This window comes from Leucoraja erinacea, chromosome 25, assembly GCF_028641065.1.
Source record: "Leucoraja erinacea ecotype New England chromosome 25, Leri_hhj_1, whole genome shotgun sequence".
Lineage (NCBI taxonomy): Eukaryota > Metazoa > Chordata > Chondrichthyes > Rajiformes > Rajidae > Leucoraja > Leucoraja erinaceus.
This window is the reverse complement of record NC_073401.1, coordinates 27,358,726-27,381,743: the sequence shown is the minus strand read 5'-3', so window position 1 is coordinate 27,381,743 and position 23,018 is coordinate 27,358,726. Positions and strand designations below refer to the sequence as shown.

The 23,018-nt window shown below is 39.5% G+C and overlaps 1 protein-coding gene across 14 annotated transcripts in view; it reads right to left on the bottom strand.

The window, feature by feature from the left end:
* Positions 1 to 1,309: 1,309 nt before the first annotated feature.
* The window catches only part of git2a (G protein-coupled receptor kinase interacting ArfGAP 2a), a 65,323-nt gene continuing 43,614 nt past the window's right edge, over positions 1,310 to 23,018 (bottom strand). For 5 of the 14 annotated variants that reach the window (XM_055655341.1, XM_055655348.1, XM_055655344.1 and 2 more), the window contains 6 exons: positions 15,618 to 15,707; positions 12,974 to 13,056; positions 9,614 to 9,802; positions 7,680 to 7,814; positions 5,482 to 5,545; positions 1,310 to 4,189 (listed from right to left, as the gene is read on the bottom strand). In XM_055655341.1, the coding sequence (XP_055511316.1) occupies positions 3,980 to 4,189; positions 5,482 to 5,545; positions 7,680 to 7,814; positions 9,614 to 9,802; positions 12,974 to 13,056; positions 15,618 to 15,707 (771 nt within the window). In that variant the 3' untranslated portion in view covers positions 1,310 to 3,979. Of the gene's footprint in view, positions 4,190 to 5,481; positions 5,546 to 7,679; positions 7,815 to 9,613; positions 9,803 to 12,973; positions 13,057 to 15,617; positions 15,708 to 16,420; positions 22,866 to 23,018 lie in introns of those variants that run through there. The other 9 variants (XM_055655343.1, XM_055655351.1, XM_055655353.1 and 6 more) reach the window with 4 other exon arrangements.

The following is a 23,018-nucleotide window of genomic DNA, read 5'->3' as shown; positions in this document are numbered from 1 at the left end:
GTGAAGAATGCCGACTCCACTGTGGTGGATGTTTATGTTAAATTCTATTGTGTTCTTTTTACTTGTATGGCAACTCAAATATCACTGTACCTTAATTGGTGCATGTGACGATAAATATGAACTTGAACTGGACTTGTTTGTTGTCTTCTGTTGTATCCTATTTTGGGAGTCCCTCTTCATCTCCCTCTTCATCTCCTTCTTAACTTCTACATAGATCCACATCTAGCAAACAATTTCATTTTCTGTTTTCTAGATATAATCCCTTCCATTAATCTCGGTTATCTTGTGAAATTCTGCCTAAGAGAACGATTGAGCTCAATTACCAACAGAGGCAAAAGTTTCCAACATTACGTGTTAGAAGCAGAATAATTTAAATAGCTTTTACCTCATTATAAATTTACACCAAACAATGTGATGTGACCCGATCGTTTCAAATGTTAAAGCGGAGTTCATGAAATCTAGAGGGTAATAACAGTCGACTGCGCAGCAATTAAGGATATGTAATGCAGGCATCAAAAAAATAGGATACCAGAGTGCACGGATACAGTAAGCCTTGTTTAACTTAGTTTACAGATACAGTATATGTATATACAGTATATGTTAGCTGGCCCTTCGTCTATCTGAACCCACACTGACTATCGATCACACTAGTTCTTAGTCATCCCACTTCCTTATCCATTCCTTGCAAACTAGGCACAATTTATAGAGAAAATATTAACCTACAAATCCACACGTCTTTGGGACACGAGAAGACCTGGAGAAAACTGACGCGATCACAGAGAGAATGTGCAAACTCCACACAGACAGCATCAAGGTCTCTGGAGACTTTGTGCCCCACCCAAGGTTTCTGTGCGGTTCCCGGAGGTTTGTTAGTCTCCACCTGCTTCCACAACCTGCAACCTCCAGGAACTGCACAGAAACCTTGGGTGGGGTGCAAAGTCTCCAGAGGTTTCTGTTTAGGTTTCCTAAGTGGGACAGGGGCATTAGGGCCACTAGGTAGCGCAGCGGTAGATTTGCTTCCTTACAGCACCAGAGACACGGGTGCGATCCTGACTACACGGGTTTTCATTGGATGCTCTGGTTTCCTCCCATATTCCAAAGATGTACAGGTTTGTAGGTTATTTGGCTTAAGTAAAAATTGTAAAATTGTCCCTAGTGTAGAGGATGATGCTAGTGTGCTGGTCAGTTTGATTTGTCCTGCTTGTGGAGGACAAGACATACCTGCACTGTTTTCCACATTGGCAGATGTAGTCACGTGTGTTAAGATGATCTCAGTTAATACTGCAAGCAAATGTCCAAGAAAGAAATCTATACATCATGTAATGTATTTAATAAATCAGACTAAACACATCATTACAAACTGTACATGCTTGGTTGGTTTCAATATAACCAGTAGCTGCTGAAAGTGACGTACAAATATTACACAGAAAGAGCTACAAGACAAGTACAGTGCAAAGGTTAATGTCAGGATTCATTCATTCTGGAGAGGGAGATCTAAGAAAAAAAAAAATAGGTACACCCATCATAAAGGTGACATTTCTTTGAACAGAACAAAAAGACAAGAAATGATTTGTCAAATTCCACCCAAGAGCTATGAGCAGTTGGCTCGTGCCTAGATTCAGCTTCAGGCTGGAAGTGCCACATAATGAATGTTCAGTCACCAATTCATATATCAATACAGAACCACAAAACCCACCCTCGCCTTTGTTTTCCATGCTCAAAATAAAAGCCCCCGAGTACAACCTGCATACATTCGCTGCTCTCCCCTTCTTAGCTTTGCTTGTGCTAAATCCACAGCACTTTGGTTACTTTAGGAAGGCTCCGTTTCCCACGTTGAACCTAACCAAAGTTCACAAACGCACTGTGGCGTCATCTTGTCAAAGAGACACACGATACGATCCTGATTAATCCCTCCTTCATTAACTGTTCCCGCTACCTTATCTCTTTACAGTTTCTCCCTTTACGCGGGAGACTGCTCAGGGCGAAGTGTTTCCCTGATATGCTGCTGCCAATCACTCAGTTGCTGGCAGGAAGTGCACTTATGGACTGGTCCTGCCAGTTCAAATCCACACTGTGCTTTATACTGATTAGTCTGGGTGTAGATTCATAGTTGTCCAGGCAGACCAGTTACCGTTTCAAAAATTACTTGCATAAAAATCGAGTGGCTTTTGCAATACTCCACTAATTCCGGGAGGATTCAAAACCACGGTTGTTACCACTCCAAAGAAAGATGTGCTCATCTTATTTTTTTCCCTGTGGGCTCTAATCTAAATTCTAAATGTCAATGTTCCTGTGCCAGGACTGAAGCAATGAATCTTACTGTTGATGCATTGCAAGACAAAAATCAAATCTTTACTTACAAGATTTCAGTACAGGCAGTCTGTTACATTTCAGTGGGGTTGCATTCCTATAAAACCTTCCATCTCGCGATTTTCTCGAACACTTTCCCCATTGAACTCCATGTTAAGTAATGCATTATGCCATTTGTTTGGCTTTGACAGTGATCCGCTGCCATTATCTACAAGTTTCACTACAATTTACTGACCACATTACTACTTTAGGCAAGATTAAAAGCTGTCCAACTCATACTAAAATAGGCAGTTTTGAGAATCGATTGGAAAAACAAAATGACATACAAATCTGTACAATAAATAACTTCTGCATGTACGACCCACACACACACACATTTGTAAATTATCTTCTGGAAGAAAATCTGATCAATCTTAAGTGCTGGGTGTACAAGCAGTAGATTGCATTGATCCTTGCTGTCAGTCATGTAGGTCACAAGTTGTGATAGTGTGAGGTACAATATGCACAAAGTAATATTGAGTATGGCTTCTTTCTCAACAACGCTTTGACCAGACTAAATTTTCTATAAACATTACAGATCATGGTTTAAAATTTGTGCATGTTGTTGAAGGCATAGTAAGGATTGTTTAAAACACTGAAATGGCTATATAAAAAAAACACAGCAAGCTACCCAGTGTCCATGATCAACTGAGCACAGACAACTGCCCGCTGACAATACAGGCTGGAAAAACATGAAATTCTTTAAAATTAAACATCATCCAAATATTTATTGATAAATGGCAACCTGTTTCACAAATATATTAGGATAGAGCTCAGAAATAGACTATTTGGCCTCTTGTATCCTGTGCTCAACTATCCAAACAGCCCCACACCTTGCTCTTTCCCCACAGATGTATAATTTCTCCCCTTTTTAGGTAATACTTGCAGCTGAAATGTGGCCACTGGATTAAAAAAGGGGAAAGTGCCCAGCAACACCCCATTGACATTTGGGTTCAGCTGAAATTTCTAATCAATTCCATAATCACAGTTTTACCACTGCAGCCCATTAAATACAGCACCACTCTCAAATATCTCCTTCCTGTACAATCTAAATTGTTTCCCAAAATCCAACTTCAGTATCACTCTTCTCCAGTTTGCACTGTCTTGCTATTTTCCACCACACACACCCATTCCCACTCTATTGCCCGCTGGGTTCTGAACCCTGCCTGCCTTTGATCAATAACTTTAATCATATTTATCGTCATGGCGAGTGCAGAGTTCTTTTTCAACCTCGCCCTCTTTAATTAAGGAACTTCAAACAATATTTCCCCTAACGAGATATCATTTGGAAACATTTGAAGAGCTCACACCTTGTTATATATTTCTGCCATGAATACACTTCAAATACTAAGATGCACAATTCTAATTAACAATGTATCTGCCTGCTTTAGCTCCCTGAAGGCAACATCCAACCAGTGGAAAGTGACATCAACAACAAAAGCACCAGATTTAGCCCCATGGCCACAAACAGAAGTAGAAAGAAATCGACTTTGATATAAAAAAGTAAATTATATTAAAAAGCATGCAAAGATAATACTGACAGAAAGCCCAGACCACATCTGGTGCATATTCAAAATAGTTTTCTTCTATAAAAAAAAAAATCTTGTAAATAAAAAGTGGAAGATTGTGATCAGTTGTTTTCTTTTGTCATTATAGTGACGAGTTGCTTGGCAGCTTTGGCAATGTCATATGCACACTGGATCACTTGCTGTGTTACCAGCTGGATGTCAGATGTGGGACTGGGTTCTGCAGGCAGTGCTTTCTTGCATTCCGACTGGAGTCTGTACGCACTTGAAGTTAATAGATTCAGCGAGGCACGAACCATCTCTGAGCGAGGTTTCTAAATGAGAAGCAGAAGATTTTATTCATCAGCTATCCACCATACAAGTCAACATCTCATGTAAATAGCATTCAGATTTGTTCTTCTGACACCCAGATAATAGAAACATAGAAAATAGGTGCAGGAGTAGGCCATTCGAGCCTGCATCGCCATTCAATATGATCATGGCTGATCATCCAACTCAGTATCCTGTACCTACCTTCTCTCCATACCCCTTGATCCCTTTAGCCACATGGGCCACATCTAACTCCCTCTTAAATATAGCCAATGAACTGGCCTCAACTACCTTCTGTGGCAGAGAATTCCAGAGATTCACCACACTCTGTGTGAAAAATTTTTCTCATCTCGGTCCAAAAGGGCTAAAACTCCCTCTTAAATATAGCCAATGGTGCTGGAGTAAAGCTGGTGGCAGCATCTGGAGAAAAAGGACCCTGTCGGGACCCTTCTTCAGAGAGTTGTGGGGAGAGATTCAGGAGACGAGACTCTCTGTGTGAAAAATGCAACAAATGACCTTGGGCAGGGTGGTGTCCTGGTAGGCCTCGTGCTGTCCAGGGAAGGTGTAATCCCAAGAGGGATACAATATGGTGAACTAGGTACTGATTAAACAACTAGGCTGGAGGAAGGGGACAAGGGAGTGTAGGTAGAAGTTTCATCACATTGGGGAAATCTCTCTGTGTGAAAAATGTTTTTCACATCTCGGTCTTAAAGGATTTCCCCCTTATCCTTAAGCTGTCACCCCTTGTCCTGGACCTCCCCAACATGGGGAACAATCTTCCTGCATCTAGCCTGTCCAACCCCTTAAGAATTTTGTAAGTAGCTATAAGATCCCCCCTCAATTTCCTAAATTCTAGCGAGTATAAGCCGAGTCTATCCAGTCTTTCTTCATATAAAAGTCCTGACATCCCAGGAATCAGTCTGGTGAACCTTCTCTGCACTCCCACTATGGCAATAATGTCCTTCCTCAGATTTGGAGACATTTTTAATGTGCTAAAGATGGATTTCTGATCTCTCAATCTACCTAGCCGTGAGATCTTGCACTTTTTTTATCTGCACTTTCTCAGTATTACAAAGCCTGTTTGGCTTGGTGAAACACCAACGTTTTTAGGTACAAAATGTGGCCTTGGTTCAGCATATCCATTACTAGATGTGTTATTGCAAAGCTTGCATTTCTGCAATAGTTATTTTCAATAGTTTGGCTCTAGGCTCTAAAGTTTAGAGGATGGAGGAAAAGTGAAGAAGTGTATGGTTTTAGCATTTTAAACAAACTTCCCATTATTTGAAAATGGACTCACCTTTGGGAAAAGAGCTGCCATCTCAGCTACAGCAACATGTATCCTTTCTGAGCAGGGCATAAAGCTAATTGGGTGCAATAGTACAACAGAAGGGGCGGGTAAGAGGGAGGAAAATAAACCATTAGTCATTCAATTCAAACGCCAGCACAAGATTTGAGTTAAAGTTAATACTCAAACAAGTCTCCACTAAAATGGTTGTTAGGAAAATTAATCCTGTGACTGAGATGGGCATGCAATGTCAATGAAAGTTCACAGAAGGGTGTTGAATTTGACCTCTGGGACCTGTCAAGCAAGTCCACAAAGCCAAAGTAACAGAACTCAACTAGTGTTAAAAATTTGTACTAACTGGTCTAGATTGAGTGAATTATATGGGTGTAAAGTTAAGAAACGTCTGTTCTTTTACATTGTTGTCTTGTTGTCTCCTTGGTTCATAAATTCTAAAACCACTTGTATATTTAAACTAAGGGAACAATGATTTAAATGTGGAGGAGAGCTCCGTGATGTATCTAACCAACATGTCCATTTGGACCAGAGGTGTGATCATTCCGGCTCAGTGCTTTATATCAAGCACAGATGGTACCGCAGCTCTGAATAGAATTGTCATTGTCGAGCAATTTAAACAGCTGGAAGCTCATGATTTCCGTGCATGCCCTGCCAGACTAATCTCTATATTTACTGAGAGGTTTGGAGCACCAAATCTGTCAGTTTGCTACACTGCTGGATTCTAGTTAGTCATGCCTCAGAGCCCACATAGCGGAGATTTCCCAGCAAGTTTCAATAGTTGTGGAATTGGAAGCAAAAAAAAGAACATTGCATATGAATATAATTTTAGACTTTAAGCACTTCTGTTATCTTTTAATACGTACTTCAATTTTAATAATTTTTAATATGTTGCTAAATGTTCCTTACAAGTAAGAACTGGTAACGTTGGGAACCAGAGGTTTTGAGGTGTTTCAAAAACAGAACCCTTTCACTGTGACCTCAGCCCATTGATCACTTAAATTCAGGATAAATATTTTGCAGATCAGTGCCAATTTAGGTTTAGTGTCAATTTACAGTTATTGTTCTAGCAACAAAATAAATCACAACAAAAATTGGATTTTGGAATACCTAAGCATTTGTTTAATATTTGCCTTGGATTGTGATCTTATAAATACAAACTTTTCATTACTTCTAAGTTTAGATATTCATGTGTGCCAGGTCACATAGATGGGCAGGGAACCTTTATACAACTGCTGTAAACTGGCAGGCAGACTGAAGGATAATACAAGGCAATTTCCAGTGGAGCAAGGTCTTGGGCTAATTTCACTTGAACAGCCTGGTTAATGACAGTCACATCATGGAGGGTCTTGGAAGCAAACTTCCACTTTTCCTGTGAGGGTTATGAACAGTTCATTCACCCTGGAGGTTGCAATGTTTGGTACATCCTTTAAGAAATCCGTAAGGATTTAAAATAAGTTGCATTTGTATGAAGTGACGGTAACCATTTTCTGTTAGATTTAAAATGACCTTTCCTACTCTTTAGAAGAGAGCAATATACCAGAATTACTGTAGCTTAATAGAGTTGGCATTGATACTTTTACAGTGGGTGGCAGTAGGCACAAATATCAGAACCGAGTCTAACCCTGTCCAGAGTTTGAAGAAGGGTCTCAACCCAAAACGTTGCCTGTCCATTCCCTCACCAGATGCTGCCTAACCTGCTGAGTTCCTCCAGCAGTTTGTGTTTTGCTCTAATCCTGTCCTCGTTGCATGCCCGCACAGAGGCATCTTCCATACGAAGGCATTAGATATAGTTAAGAATAATCCCTTGGCTATTTTCTGGCATAAAGCACAGACATTCATTTCAGGTTAAATCAGTTCAGCGTGCACACACCAGATTGTTTTGCTTACATGAAAATTAGTTACTGCATTTATGAAGCAAACCAGACCAAAGTGGAGGCAAAAAGGGACACCCTGGCAGGCATTATAAAGTATACATCCACCACAATTTTTAACATACATCAATTCAGATTACATAAGTGGAATTGAGATATATTATTCTGCAATTTAGCCATTGGTCTCTATGCAATAGTTTTTTTTTGGTACTAAATCAATTATTTCCACAAAGTTTGATACTTTTAACAAACCACAGTGACAATCATGCAGGGAAGAAGAGAAAAGGTGGAGTGCCTGGGAGGCAGAGACAGAGGTCAGAGTACCAGGTGGCAGGGTCAGGCCGCTGCTGCTGCAGGGTCAGAGGCTGAAGGGAAGATTTGTCGGCCCGCAGAACCAACGTACTGAAACAGCCAAGGCTGTGCCTCAACTTGCGCAGGCTCTCGCGTTCAATCTGCCGGCTGGATCGTAGGGAAGGCAGGGGTCGGAAGCAAAAATGGGTGCGGGAGGGGAGGGAAAGAGAGAGAGGAGGGGAGAGGAAGAAGAGAAAGAAGAGATTGCACAAATGAATTCAGATTGCAAAGCGAAAATCAAATCAAAGTTAAAAAAAGACAAAATAAAAACAGCATGGGTTACAGCAAATAGCTGACGAGAACAACAATTCCGATATACGTGCATCGCACAATTGGTTTGTTTATTTAAAGTCGAAACAAATTTAATATCTAATGACTGTGGAGGAGTGGACTTCTTGAGGAAGTTAAGACAACACTGCAAAGACACAAGACTCACCAGTGAGTGCATGTAACCACACACTTTCTGAAATGATTCCAGTTAGATTGCCTGGTAGGGATGAATTTAAAGAAAGTACTTGGTTGTTACTATTGAGGTTTGCAAGGGTATTGTTCTAAAAATGGACCAACATGGACAGTTGGATTTAATGATTCAAGCCAGTGTCAATACAAATTCCTGCAGACTACAGACTTAAGGAACTCTACCAAGCCATCATCTTTGATATTATTGTCAATATTCTTTGATTTACTGCATTACCATCGCCTGGTATTGAAATAATCCAATTAGATCAGGAATATCTCCAATTTGCATGCTTATCTGTTTTGCATTAATCCCTAGTGGAGCATTATTCAGAAAACCACAAATTAATTGCTGGATTCATAAAAGAAAAGAAAATGAAGGCACTAGAGACTGCAGATTGTGAAATCGTAGTAAAAAAAGTCCCCAGTTGAGATGAAGGGTCTTGACGTTACATCCATCTTCCTCCACAGATGCTGCCTGACATGCTGAGTTCCTCCTGCTGCTATCCTTTTTTGCAAAGAAGAAAATAAGCTCGCAGGAATTGGACGTTCACTGGATATTAGAGTTATATTAACTTAGAGAGTCCAAGGAAATCCCAGGTTTAATCCTCAAGAATAAGAAATTCATTTTCTTATTAGTTCAACAGTAAGCAGAGTTGGCACAAGTGGCCACATTTCCCAACAATTCCCACTTTCAAGACTGCTCTGTGTACTTTCACCATCCAACTAATTGTATGTTTGAAGACACCACCCTTTCGTAGAGCGGGAAAGAATAGCAACCAGATATCAAAGCAGTCTGCTGCAATTACATATGTACCAGTTTAATGTCCCTTCCGTAATCAAATTGGAATCTAGGTTTCAAAGTTAAAAAAAAAAAATTTTTTTAAATAAAAGATGAAAGGTCAGGAGCACCCACAGAGATGGCAAAGTAGAAGAACATGCTTAGGATGAAAAAAGTTGGTTGGCTGCCAATGTTGGATGAAGCTTCACTGAAATGGGTGGGAAAAAAAATGGGAGATACAAAAGAATTGCCACCATAGGCCGTATTGGACGAGGAAAATGAGGTGAGATCTTTTTAAATAACATTGTAAAATGGGAAATTACAGAGCTGAAACTGAGTACACACAATCAAAATAATTTGCATTTTTTACAATGATATGCAAGAACGTGCAAACTTACACAGATAGTACCCGAGGTCACGATCAAACCAGGGTCCCTGGAGCTGTGAGGCTGCAGCACTACCAGCTGTGCCACCACTATTACACAATACCCCAATATCACCCATCGCCCACATGGAGGACAATTTGTCCATCCTCTGTTTTGACATTAAGATGAACTGCAGGGAGCTAGCACAAGAGCATTAATGACAACCTGCTCCACATCTTCATCACCTTATAACTCCTGGAGTAGTTGATTACATCAGTCAAATAACCCAACAGTAAATATTTCACCTCTCATGCTTGTTTTCTTGTGCAGCACGCAACAGCTCCTGAATATTTTTTGTGATTTGCTCGGTTTTCCGAATGACATCCTCCGTACTGGGGAGCGTGGAATCTGGTTCCACATCTGGATCATCCGCTTCCAGAATAGGGTTCTCCCCGTGCCGACCTATGCTCTTAGGCTTACCCTTTCGGCAAGAGCTTGTATTGGGCAGAAAGAAAGAAAACAGGTCAATATTTTAAGTGAGAATTGTATCCCTAGTGCTCAAAGTTCAACAAAGTCTAGAACAAAGGCAAAGCCAATAATTAGGAAAGCTGATTGCTAATGTTATTGCTAACTGCCAGGGGAAATAGCATATAAAAGCAGGTTATGCTTCCGTTATACAGAGTGTCTGTGAGACCACAGCTAGAGTACTGTGTAGAGTACTGGTCTCCTTGAGGATGGATGCAAGCGCAAATTAAAATCCGCAAATGTTGGAGATCTGAAATAGAAAATACTGAGACCATTCAGGTCGGACAGCATCTGTGGAGAGAGAAACATTTAACATTTCACATCAAGAAACCCTCCGTTAGAACTGAGAAAGAGACAAATCAAGTTAATTTTAAATGCGGGGTAATGTTGGGTGGGAATTGTTGAGAGAATGAAGCAAGTTGTAAAGATCATCCAGTCAATAGGTCAATAGTTGGAGGGAGAGAGAGGGGGGGAAAAAAGGCAAATGACAAAAAAAATTAGGGGAATTTGAGAGAGAGTACAAAAAGAGGAACATGAACGCTGTGAAATGCAGAGCTGTATGAAATGCCCAGCAGGCTGCACTGTGCTAATGCAAAAATAAAAAAATAAAAAAATCATTATCACAGATGGATGATCCACAGAATTAATGTCAGTTCTGATACAGAGAAAGCAAGTTAACTGAAGCTGTAGGATTTGATATAGAGTCCAGAAGGCTGCAGCCTGTTTAGGTGGAAGATGGAAATAAAACTTCATTGTAAGTGTGGAAGGCTAGAGGCAGATTGGTCAGAAAATTAAACTGGCGGATAGAAGGGAGATTCGATCCACCGCTGCAGATTGACTGCAGGTGTTTCGCAAAGTGGTTACCAATCCCCATTTGGCGTCTCCAATGTACTGGAGTCCACAATGTGAACATCGTATACAGTACACTAGGTTGGACGTGCAAGCGCCTGCCATTCCAGAAGACATGTCTGGGTCTCTGGACGGTGCAAAGGGAAGAGTTTAAAAAGGACAGGTTGTGTGGGAAAGTGCTGAAGAAGCCTCCAGATCCGAAATGTCACCTATCCATGTCTCCAGAGGTTCTGCTAGTCCCACAGAGTTACACCAGCACTTTGCGCTTTATGCTATAGGAAGGTGAATTGCTGATGGGGACCAAAGAGCACACTGTGGAACCCAAAATAAAAGGTTTAGTTTTAGAGATACAGTGCAGAAACAGACCCTTCGGCCCACCAAGTCCGCGCCGACCAGCGATCCCCGCACACTATCTTACACACAGTACGGACAATTTACAATTTTACCGAAGCCAATTAACCTACAAACTTGTGCATCTTTGGAGTGTTGGAGGAAACCAGAGCACCCGGGGAAAACTCAAGCGGGTCACGGGGGGAAACATACCAAATCCATATAGTCAGCACCCGTAGTCAGGATCAAACACAGGTCTCTGGAGTTGTAAAGCAGCAACTCTACCATTGCGCTATCATGCCATTGATGGGGACAAAAAGCACAATATGGAATCCTAAAGAAACAGTTCAACTGAAATGCTAAAGGATAAGAGAAGATGTCCCTGGTGGTGGAATCTAGTCAAAGCTGGCAGAATTTGCAAAGGATGATTGGTTGATTGCATGCAAGGTAAGGACCGGAGCAGTTTTATTCTCTATTGGTTTGGGAGAGGGGGTGAAGCCAAAGGTGCTGGGAATAAATAAGGTCCAATCAAGACTCATGTTACCAACGAAGTGTAGGCAACGTCACAATTCAGGAAGGGAAACATCTCGGAGGCGCACGCGTGGAATTCATTGGCGCAAGTAAACTGGGGGGGGAGAAAAAAAACAGGAGCCAGAGAGGTGGGAAATTTTGTTGACTTGTAATGGATGTTTCTTAATATTATTCTCTCTGACATGGAGACAGAAGATAAGCAGAAAGGGAAGGGATTATGTGAAGTATAATGCAGGATAGAAATGGAAAATAACAGGCAGTTACAGATGTACTGCAAGGTTGTGTATCTTGAGACATCTTCCCTTCCCCTTTCAGCCTTTCAGTTTGACTGTTTCTTTTGGTTTCATTGTGTGCTTTTTGTCCCCATGAACCATGCTCCTTCTTATAACAAACACACAGAAGTACTGGAGTAACTCTGTGGTTTTGGCTGCATTTCTGGCATAGCTTGGGCTTATCCAAGTTCCCATAGCTATATGGTTGATGTGGAGGAAGGGGCTGGAATTGAATGAAGTGTTCAATTTAAATGTGCTATGTTCATTCGTTTGATATCTGGAATGGGTGATTTGTCCTGAATGGATGATGAAAGGTTGCACAGGCTAGGCTAGCATTCGGAAGAATACAGTGAAAAATAATTGAAACAAGAGATTTCAAGTGGTAATTCCACCTATGGGATAACCAATGATTATTATTTTGTAATACAGAATTCCCCATTTAAGAAGGGAAAGATTCTCTTTTGGAGGATTGAACATTTTTTTAACTGATCAGCGGAAGAAGTGAACTTGAATGCAATAATACTGCAAATAGACAGATACTTGGAAGGAGTAAGAGTAAATTAACTACCGAGGCTAAATGGGATTGCTGACTTGGTCACTATTAGAATATAATTTATTGAATGGCGGGGAACGTTTGAGGGGCCAAGTAGCATACTACTGATTGTAATGTGTATGTTTGTTAAAGAAGGACCCCTATCATTTCCTATAATTTCCTTTGACTATTCGTAGCTCATTCTACAGTGCATCCCACTCATCACCAGAACATCATTCATTTTATCATTGCAAACATCCTGTGGATATGCATTCAGCATATTTTATTTAAACTATTAATCCATAATCAATCTTTAAAACAAATTGGAAGGACATGAAAAATGGCAGAGTCTAATTCCTCACTAGTCTAACCACAAGTTTATTGTAGTAACCATAGGAAGTTCATACTATCACTCCTATAATAACTTTGCAAGCTAAGAGCATGGTTCCCACTCAGTCAGCAAGAAATTGGAGATCAGAGCTATTACTGGGATAATAAATGTTACTTATGGTGAATTTGAAAGCAGTAAAGACTAGCTTGGAAACTATTTCTTGGCAGTTGACTATTTTATATAAATAACCATGTGAATCTTCTGTGTGCCTTATTCTGGTAAATTTAATCCATACCCTGTCTCATCCAGTTCCGAGTTATTTGCTGCATTATCGTAGTCACTATCTGGCATGCTGTTTTGTTTCTCAAGTTTTGATGCCTAAAAGAAATTAAAACAAACACCAAGATGCAAACAATACAGTATGTTCACAATTATTAGATGAAATACAGCCCGGACCCAAACAGAAACCAAAAAATGCATGCAAACTAGAGTCGATAGCAGAAAATTTTTGGGTAGTAATTAAAATCATGAAACGTTTGAACTAATGCAATAATGCATAAAATGCAGAAATGTATCTATTTTTCAAGCTAATGGTAAGAATTTGCAGCAGAATTTGCATCTTTTGAGATAAATTATAAAGTGTCACATTGGAAAGACTGAGGTGGGGGAGAAGGGACATGATGCTACATAAAGGAGTTTGCTTTTCCACTGCACTCCATGGACTACCTCTTGTCACACATCAATACGGAAATATTTAGTGCGTGGGATATTTAACTCAAATTTGGATAAAGAACATACGTTGGAAAGCACAAGTTATCACAGTGCAAGCCCGTTACGAAACAATCAGTCATCAAATACAAAAAAGTCTTAGTTTGGACATTATCCTTGAGGAATGGATCAATTTTAAGAACAAAGTCTAACCATGTCTCAAAATATAATCCTAAATTTATATGGATGCGATTTGTCAAGATTCCTCGCACTTTTAACCAAGGATACATTTAAAAATAAATATTTACAAATTAGCTGTGTTCAGTACATTGAAGTGGCTTTCTCATTTTAGCCGAATTAAAACTACCTTTAAACATTTTTTTTGAAGGGCATGAATAATTAATGGTAGATATTAATATTTGGACTGCTAGCAACATATTCATGTTTCTCAACGTTTGTAAATACCAAAGTCTTATATGGAAGTCAAGCAATTCCACAATATTAGCTGGCTTTCATTTGGCACCAAGACAAAGAAACACATTCAACACAAATCAGCTTTTTATTCAGATAACATCAGACATATCCGACTTTGGAGAAAAGAGTTATTTTTTGTTTCAAAAGCAGTCATCTTAAAAGCGTAAAAGTACATGCTTCAATAGGCAATAAATCAGACCATGCACAAAGCAAGATGCTAATGAAACTGTGCTGCATGGTGGCTGGTATCACTTGTGTAATGATGGTGTGCTGAAAAATTATTCGTCTAGGCGGATTATATCTTATAAAAGGCAAGATGCCAATTAGTTTCGACTGATTATTAAAATGGTTCCTAATACCCAATTCCAAATCAAGTATAGTCAGTCTCCTCCCATTAAGTCCAGCACCAAAAATAGTTATCCATCTAATTTAACATGTCCCATCTTCAGTGCTGGTAATGGGATCATGAGATTTCTAGTGGATAAACTGTGACATTATTCCAGGTCTATGCCACCGGGGAGCTCTACAGGAGCTCAGTTTAGCCAGCACCAGTCACACTTCATTTAAAGCTCCATTAAAGTCTGAAAATGTATTTGCAACGGAAGCATTTTTTAGGGGATGGAGCAAACTTTTGAAGTCAATGCCGTACTTATGAAAGCTTTCAACTCATGGTATAGCAACCAAATTACATGGCGATCCCAATTCATATTCACACAGACTACAAAAGCACTTAAAGAACTCTGAGCATTCTTCTAATTTTAATCCAGTGAAAAGCATGCCTGGTTTCCATGTTAGATTGTGGGATTCAGAAAGAAATGTTAAACATTACACAACTTGCATTAGTTTTAGATATATGCCTCAATAATTGAGTAGTGCATGTACATTTATTCCTCAATTTTTAAAACGCACTATTCTCACCCATTAATTGGTGTCAATTCACCTTGTGTGTCATTCAGTGCAAGAGTAAACCATTATAGCCAAGGTCCCATGATGGCTATGTGTGTGTTTTAATCTAATCCCAAGCGGAGACATGCTGACACTTTGCCAAAGGTCTTTCTCTTGCCTATGATTTAGTTAACCTCAGGCACTCTGGAAACTGGGTGCTTATAAATGTTTTTGCTTCTTGGATTGTTTGTCAGCTAAATCTACGTTTGAAGTATGGGCTTTGGGCAAGGGCTGTCCAGCTTGGTTGGATGGTTTGTCAGTGATCGTTGTCGTGGCTTACACATGTATCACGGCTAAATGAGTTACTCAAAAACCGATTGTGCTCAGGCGATATGACATGAATCCTTGTCTCCGGGACCAGTGAAGAGAAAATCGTCGGGGAATTCTGGCTGAAATCAGCTAATCCATAGATTGAACCTGCAAACATGCCTACTCCACAATGCTCAGTGTAGCACTGGGCAATGATTCACCTGCTGATGATTAGAGCAGCATGTGTATGTTTTGAATAGAAAGCTATGCAGAAGCTGTGCTGTAGCAAAGGATCGAGCTTTGATGGCTGAAGAGCTAATTGTTAAGTGTGCCATGTGTCCCGTGGTTGGGAGCAAGCAGGATTAATAAACTGAAAGATAAAAAGTGAAAGATAGAAAAGACAATCAGGAATATGCAACTCGGTATGCAGTAGATACTCCGGTGGAAGGGACTATACATGCAGAAGCAAAAAGAGAAGTGGGAAAAGGAGGGAAAAGGTGCAACAGGCACTGCTGGTGTCACTGCCTCCTCCACAGTGCAGACTTGCTGAGAAGGTACTTAACCCTTCGAGTGTTCTCATCCCGGGACCATGAAAGCGTGGAAGGGAAGGAGGGTAAAGATGAAGAGGAGGTCACAAAGGCACTCCTCCCAATCTGAAAGGGGAAATAAGAAAACACTCGGGCAAAAAAATCAAACACAAGATAAACACAATGAGAGAGAATGAGTCCACAGACTATAAACTTATAGGTATGCCAAGTTTTTGCACACAGACATTGCTTAATACTGTAAAACGTGCACTTTAGAAAGTTAGTGCAAAAATACGTCAAAGCAACCAACAAGACTTAAGAGTTGAATAGAAAACTATATCAGTATGGTAACAAGTAGAATTGGTAATATTGTAAAGTTATGAACACAGCGCTGAATGAAAAAAATGAAATTATTTAATCTTGACCAAGTTTATGTCCAACAGATGCACTAAAATGAAGTACATTCTTATTTATCAATTAACTCAAAGAGCATGCACCTTTAGTTTAGTTCATACAGCGTGGAAACAGGCCCTTCAGGGCCCCCAAGTCCCTGTCGACCTTTGCACTAGTTCTTTCTATCCTACAAACCAGGGACAATTTATAGAAGCCAATTCACCTACAAACCTGCACATCTTAGGAATGCCCTTCAAGCCCGGGTGATCTCTTCCCAACCAGCATTTCACTTGCAACTTTTTTCCCAAATGACCATGGTTGAAAGTATAAATTCAGTGATGAGGAAGGTCTTGGTAAATATCTAGGAAAGGATTCTATAAAATGTTCATTAAACATGATTTCAAAAAAAATAAAATGAAACAAATTAGAAACCAGGAATTCTGATACAGGAGTGATTAGATTGCAGTTTATTTGTACTTTTGGGATGAACAAAAAAAGCAATAATGACACTACAAAAAGCCTACAACAGTACACTCAATCCTCTTCATCCACCGATTACCCAGATCCAATCTTGAAATTCTTTTCAAATATATCTATATACATGTACACATCAATGAGTCAATCATTGTCTATATAAATATGGCAATCAGTTTCCAGACCACTTGTCTCAAGTGACTTTTGTAGGGAATGACCTTTGTGATCGTGGGAGTACCTCGTGCTTTCAAAACTGAGGCGCGCTAATAACTTTCAAACATTCAACTGAACTAGGAGCCAAATGCCATTTCCTCGTAGATACTTTATTGCGTTAATGGTTTTAGAACATTACAAGTGCTTAATTATCTTTATTTGGGCAGTGTACTGAGTGCAAGGGAGAGGGCCACAGAGGCATCTGCACTTGTATTTTGCTATCCAGAGGAAGCCCGAGTCCAGATGATGAGGACCAAGTTTGTGAAAAATGCAGTGGTCAAATTAAAAAAAGCAAAGAGAGGGCGTGAATGTCCACAAGTGAATCGCAGAAATCCCCAAAGATGCTTTTGCAAGTACACAATAAGTAAGAAGATAATGGTGGAAAGGTCTGTGAAGCACAAAAGGTTAGCTATGTGGAGAGATGAAGGATACAGGAAAGTTCTTTGATGGATAGTTTGCAGCGATCTTCATAAATAAAGGGAACTATGTACTTAATGTGAATAGGCCATCTAGTCCTTCAAAACTACTGTCTGCTCTACCAATCATGCACGATCATGCTTCTCTTGTATCTCAGCACCATTTCCTTAAACTATCCACAGGTCCCTCATTTCCTTTCAACAGAAACGTATTATTTGTTTGTAATGCACTCAATGTTTTCACAGGTCAGTAATTTCAAAAAATTCGTCATCTTCTGCCCACTCTTTACCCCGAGACTGATCTGTGATGATTATCCATCTTGCATCCAATCTATCGAGCCCTGAATGATTCTGTTTGAGTCAATAAAATCCCCTTTTCATCCTAGAAACATAGAAAATAGGTGCAGGAGTAGGCCGTTCGGCCCTTCGAGCCGAATGGCCTTCGAGCCAAATCCTCTTGCTCAATCTGTTCTCCTGTGGCAAGTATGCATTCCCAGGAACCAGCCTAGTGAATCTTTTACCTATATACTTATGGCAAGTGTATATATATTGTAGGTAAGGAGATCAAAGTTGCACAATATAGTTCTGGGTGGAGTTTCAAAGCAATTATGCAGGGTGCAAGACACTTTACTCTTGAAGTCAAATCCACTAGTAACAAAGGCCAACATTTGCTTTCTTAATTGCTTGGTGCGTCAACGAGTTACTGAAACCTAGAATATATACAGGATGCCGAGATTCCCTTTAGACATTTCCTATCGTTCACCATTAAAAAAAAAAAAAAAAATTAAAAAATTGTTTTTGTGATCAAGTGAATGACCTCATATTTTTCTACACTGTAATGCATCTGTCACTTTCTTGCCCACCCGCATCGCATTCCTATATCCCCGCGATGCCTCTGTAACGTTGCCCTCTCTACTCAGAATTCTACTAGTCTTGTTGCATCAGAAAACTTGGAAATATGATAGGCAATTAATTTCCATAGGTTGGCATGGATGGTTATATTTAACTAACAGTTGTGTTCTTTTTAAAGGAAGTAACAAGGAAAGTCAGTGAACACGATGTTTGAGATAGACTACGGGGATTTTAACAAGATTTCATGGGGTCGGCTGGTCAAAAGGTTTAATCCCATGGGATCCCAGGGGGAAAAGATAAATTCAAACCAAAAATGGCTGTGACTGGAGGATTGTTTAGATTTTACTTTAGATTTGAGAGATATAGTACGGAAACAGGTCCTTCGACCCACCAAAGTCTCTGTCTCCCAGTGATCACCTGTACACTAGCACTATCCTACACACTCGGGGCAATTTAAGATTTTTTAAACCAAAGCCAATTAACCTACAAACCGATATGTTGTTGGTTGGCTAATTGGCTACTGTAAATTGTCCTTAGTAGGATAGTGTGGGAAGTTGATGAGAATGTGGGAAGAATTAAAAATGGGATTAATGCAGGATTATTTTAAATAGGTGGTTGACAATTGTTGGACGGAAGGACCAGTGTTGCTCCATAACTCTACAAGTGACAAAGAATGTGGTTAGTGCTGCAAGGGAAACCTAAGCACCTGACTCAGAAGGTGGTTTTCCAGCATAAATCAATGCAGTAATTTAATGTTGTGAAATCAAAGCGACTGGATCTAAAAATATGAAGAATTTATATCATGCATCCTATGTCTATTCCAATGCAACAATTCATTCTGATTCATTTTCAGTTAATCCTGGAGAAACATCCTCTTGTTTGCTGTCATTTCTTTGGATACTAAAATCCAGAGAACAAAATCCAAGCTTCTTGTTCAGACACAAGACAATTGTTCTTGTACGAATCTGGGTTTCGGTGATCCAGTTACTGAATGGGAGGGTCTGCAAATTATCTCAGGACCCAGACGTCTTTGGAGAACGCAAATATCACAGTGGAGGCCGCTGTTGGAACAAAGGGATTCCGACTGAAAGACAGGCCTGACCTAAGTGCACCTTCTACCTGTAAAAAGAAAAAATGCCTATATGTCCTGGTACTAATAGAAATAACTGCCTCAGACCCATCAAAAGACACTGGTCCATTTTTGGAGATGCAAGAACAGGAAGCAGGACAGAGGTTAAAGAAGGTAGATTGTGTTAAAGAAGAACTAAGGATTTTCATTACTTGCAGGACGATCCTGAACTAGTGAAGTATCAAGAAAAGCAAATTCGATATGCAGCTGAATGAATAGATATTAGATGAATAGATGTAAAGGAACAATGACCAATAGAACTAATTCTACTTTACAAGGTACATTTTTTTCAATGTTCATATTCAAATATTATGTTTAGTACAATTCTTGTTTTAAGGTTGTTACTTGGCATACCTACACAGAAAATAAGTTAACAAGTCAATATTTAAAAGTAACAAGACTTCATGGAAAAATAATCCTATGTGCAACTTGTAAAATTAAACTTATGACTAAGGCAGACACACATTTGGCCATTTACATTGAATTGTTATTTAATAAACCAACAAAAATATATTTTACGAAGTAAAAATCAGGAGGATGGATTCAGTCATTTAAATATATTTACCTCTAGTTCAGACAGGTTCAAGTGAAGCATTCAATTTTAGTAACAATTTGGAAGAGATTGCCCATGCTAACTTAATTTTACCCAACAATGCCAATGGAACTTTCTATTTTAGGAACGTAAAAATATTTAAATATACAAAAACTCAGTTTTGTTTTAGTCTTCCCATCTATGGAGTGACATTTTTGCAATGGGGACACAAAGGATTACGTCATTGAGTCCTGGGATGGAGGAATTGTCCTGCGAGTTCAACGGACCTAAATTGTTCTGCCATTTGCAGGAATGAGAGGCACAGGAACTATTGTTTTGAGCCTAACAGATGCAGGGCTGTTAGTTCCCCTGGTTGGGGTGTCTATAACCAAGGGCCACAATCTGAAAAATTGCCATTCACTACTACAATGAGAAGAAAGTTTTACACCAAAAGAGTAAAGAATCTCTGGAATTCTTTCCCTAAGCGGGACAAACAGCCCACCTATTTAAGCAAGACATCCATTTATTTTTAGATATCAGGGAATTTGGGGATATGGAGTTGGTGCAGTATTGTGGTACTGGGATAAAAGATCACCTGTGACCCACAGCATGGAAGAGCAGGCACAAGAGGCCGAATAGCCTGTTCCTGCTTCAATTTCTTAGGTTTCTATCCTTACCCCAATTTGGCATATGGTAGAGAAAATTGTGGTGCAAATGCAGGGACGTCAAATTCACTCAAAGATCATACATGGTCTAAATGGGCCAAATGTTCTCACCATCCCACCCCCAAGACCAGATGGTCTCATAATTATTTGAAATTGGTACAGAATTCTGCAAAGTAAAATTTCCAACATTGCTAAATGTGGGAGGGGAGAGGGGGTGTTCATTGTTTAAATTCAAAGTTTGTTGAGACTCCAACCTTTCCGTGGAAAATAAATTCTGTAACTGGTTAGCAATTAAAACTAGAATCTGAACAATGACTGAAACAGCTAAATTTTGCTTGGGTCAGATTTAGGGGAACAATGTTCTTACTCTGTACAGGGAGGACAAGAGTTATGTTGTATGAGAGAGCATGTCTTTCAGCAGATAAGGAAAAAGGCAGGCAGTATTATCAAGATATTTTAAGATAAACACCTCTTTCACACTACCAACTCCTCCTTTGCACTACTATACTCTAAAAGGCAAACCTAAAAACAAACAAAATGGTATCCATTTTTGAAATTCTAAAACTCAGGTTAAAAATGTAAAAAAAAAATTGACCATGCAAAAAGAGTAAAATCACCAATATATATACACATTGATTTTCTTGTTTAAACACTGATATAATGAGTCTAACAAAGCCGATGTGTGGCAGGAATCCAACCTGTAACATAATGGAATGAACAGTGGCACCAATAAAACTGACACCTAGAAGATCTTAAACCTCCAAATACATCTTTGGTATAATTACATAACTGGTCAAATTGGAAATATTTTCCAAAGTTTGAGATTGAAAGAATAACTGTGTATTTTTGAGATACTAAATGAAAAAAACTCCAATTAAGTGATTTAATAAGGCAATTCAAGGGATGGATTTTGTTTCAGATGCAATATTACTTTCAAAATGTTTAAATTGATAAAATTGAAGCTGTGCAAAATATATTTTCACATCTACAGCCATCTCCATTTCTGTGCCCACCTTCCTGAGCACTGATTCTGGAACCTTGCCCAAATAATTATTGCCGAGAGGTTGAAAGGTACTTGCATTTTCCAAATGGTTTGGAAGAGAACTGCCGGCAAGGTCACTTGATTCTGCAAATTAAAAACGTAATTTAAGATTATGAATTTAGGGGTCATTGGGCTTCAGTGCCTACACATTGCCAAGTCCAGTGGCTATTCCACGATCACACTAAGCTAAGGGGCAGATATACTTCGTACCCTACACCTCAACTCCATGCTAGCCGTAGCCAGTGTACCTAGCACAGCCACTTCACTTTGAACAAGATCACTCACCTGCATTGAACAGATAAATGAAAGTAAATAGTTTGGTCCATTTCTTTATTTTAATTAATATCTTAAAATTTACACCAAATAAATGTGCTTTTCAAAGTTATTTTAACTTATAATTTATTCATTAAAAAAAATTAAGATATACCTCAACTGCTTTTACATTTTTAGACTTTAGTTTAGACTTTAGAGACACAGCACGGAAACGGGCTCTTCAGCCCCACAGAGTCCACGCTGGCCAGCAAGTATCCCGTACATTAACACTATCCTACACACTAGGGACAATTTACAATTTTTGGTTAGCAAAGTCAATTAACCTACAAACCTGTACATCTTTGGAGTGTGGGAGTAAACCAGGGCACCCGGGAAAAAACCCACGCGATCACAGGGAGAACGTACAAACTCTGTACAGACAGCACCCGTAGTCAGGATCAAACCCGGATCTCTAGCTCTGTAAGACAGCAGCTTTACCATTGTTCCGCCCCAAATGTCTCATATGATCCGAGATGGAAACAATGATAAAAAAAAACTTTCAAAAGGCCATCAGAATCATATGGGGACTGGGCCTCAGAACATGGCAACTCGCGGATCAACTACAGATGCTGGTTTACAAAAAACAGATAAAGTGCTGGTGTAACTCCACAAAAAAGAGACAAGGAAGTGCTGGACTAACTCTACAGAAATAAAAAGTTATGCCAACACTTTGTTCTAACTTGAGACCACCTTGCTTTGAAAGTTGGCCATAGCAGCGAGGCATGTCTGATTTTGGAAGCTGAAGTGGAAATAGTGCAGGAACATACTCAAGGTGCGAGCCAGATTATCTGCAGTGATTGGAATCACAGAGAGCAGAATAGCCAAGCCCAATTCAATCCTCACCTAAAAAAAAAACCCAAAAACAATGTACAGAGCCTCCAGCATCAGTGCTCAACAGGATGAGACAGTAACCCTCACCCCACATTCCCCCAGCCAAGGGATAGTTGAATTCCAACAATCCAGCTGATAAATTGCCATAGACCAGGCAAGGCATCGAGATGCACCTGGTCTTACACGGTCAATGTTGCCATTCGTGGTGTACACACAAAATGAAACATGACAAAATTTAACTTTACTCTGCTGTAGGTAATCTGCTTGTTTTAAGAACACGGTTTTATAATACTTGTATGCCATTTAGTGGTTCAAGCAGACATTTTCTTTTTTCCCCCTCTGTTAGCATCTGGTCGAATCAAGTTAGTTGAAGGTCTATCAGTCTTTAATTTCTTGAAATTACAATGAGTATGTTAGCACAAGTCCTGAAATAATAAAATGGAAAAAGGTTTAGGACAAAAAGGTTAACATGACCTAGGTGTCATTTTTATTCTTCCAGACATTTTTCATTAAAAAAAATCTTAGCTTTGCACTAAACTGAAATAGTAGTAGGAGAAAGGTATGAAGACATCAAGACA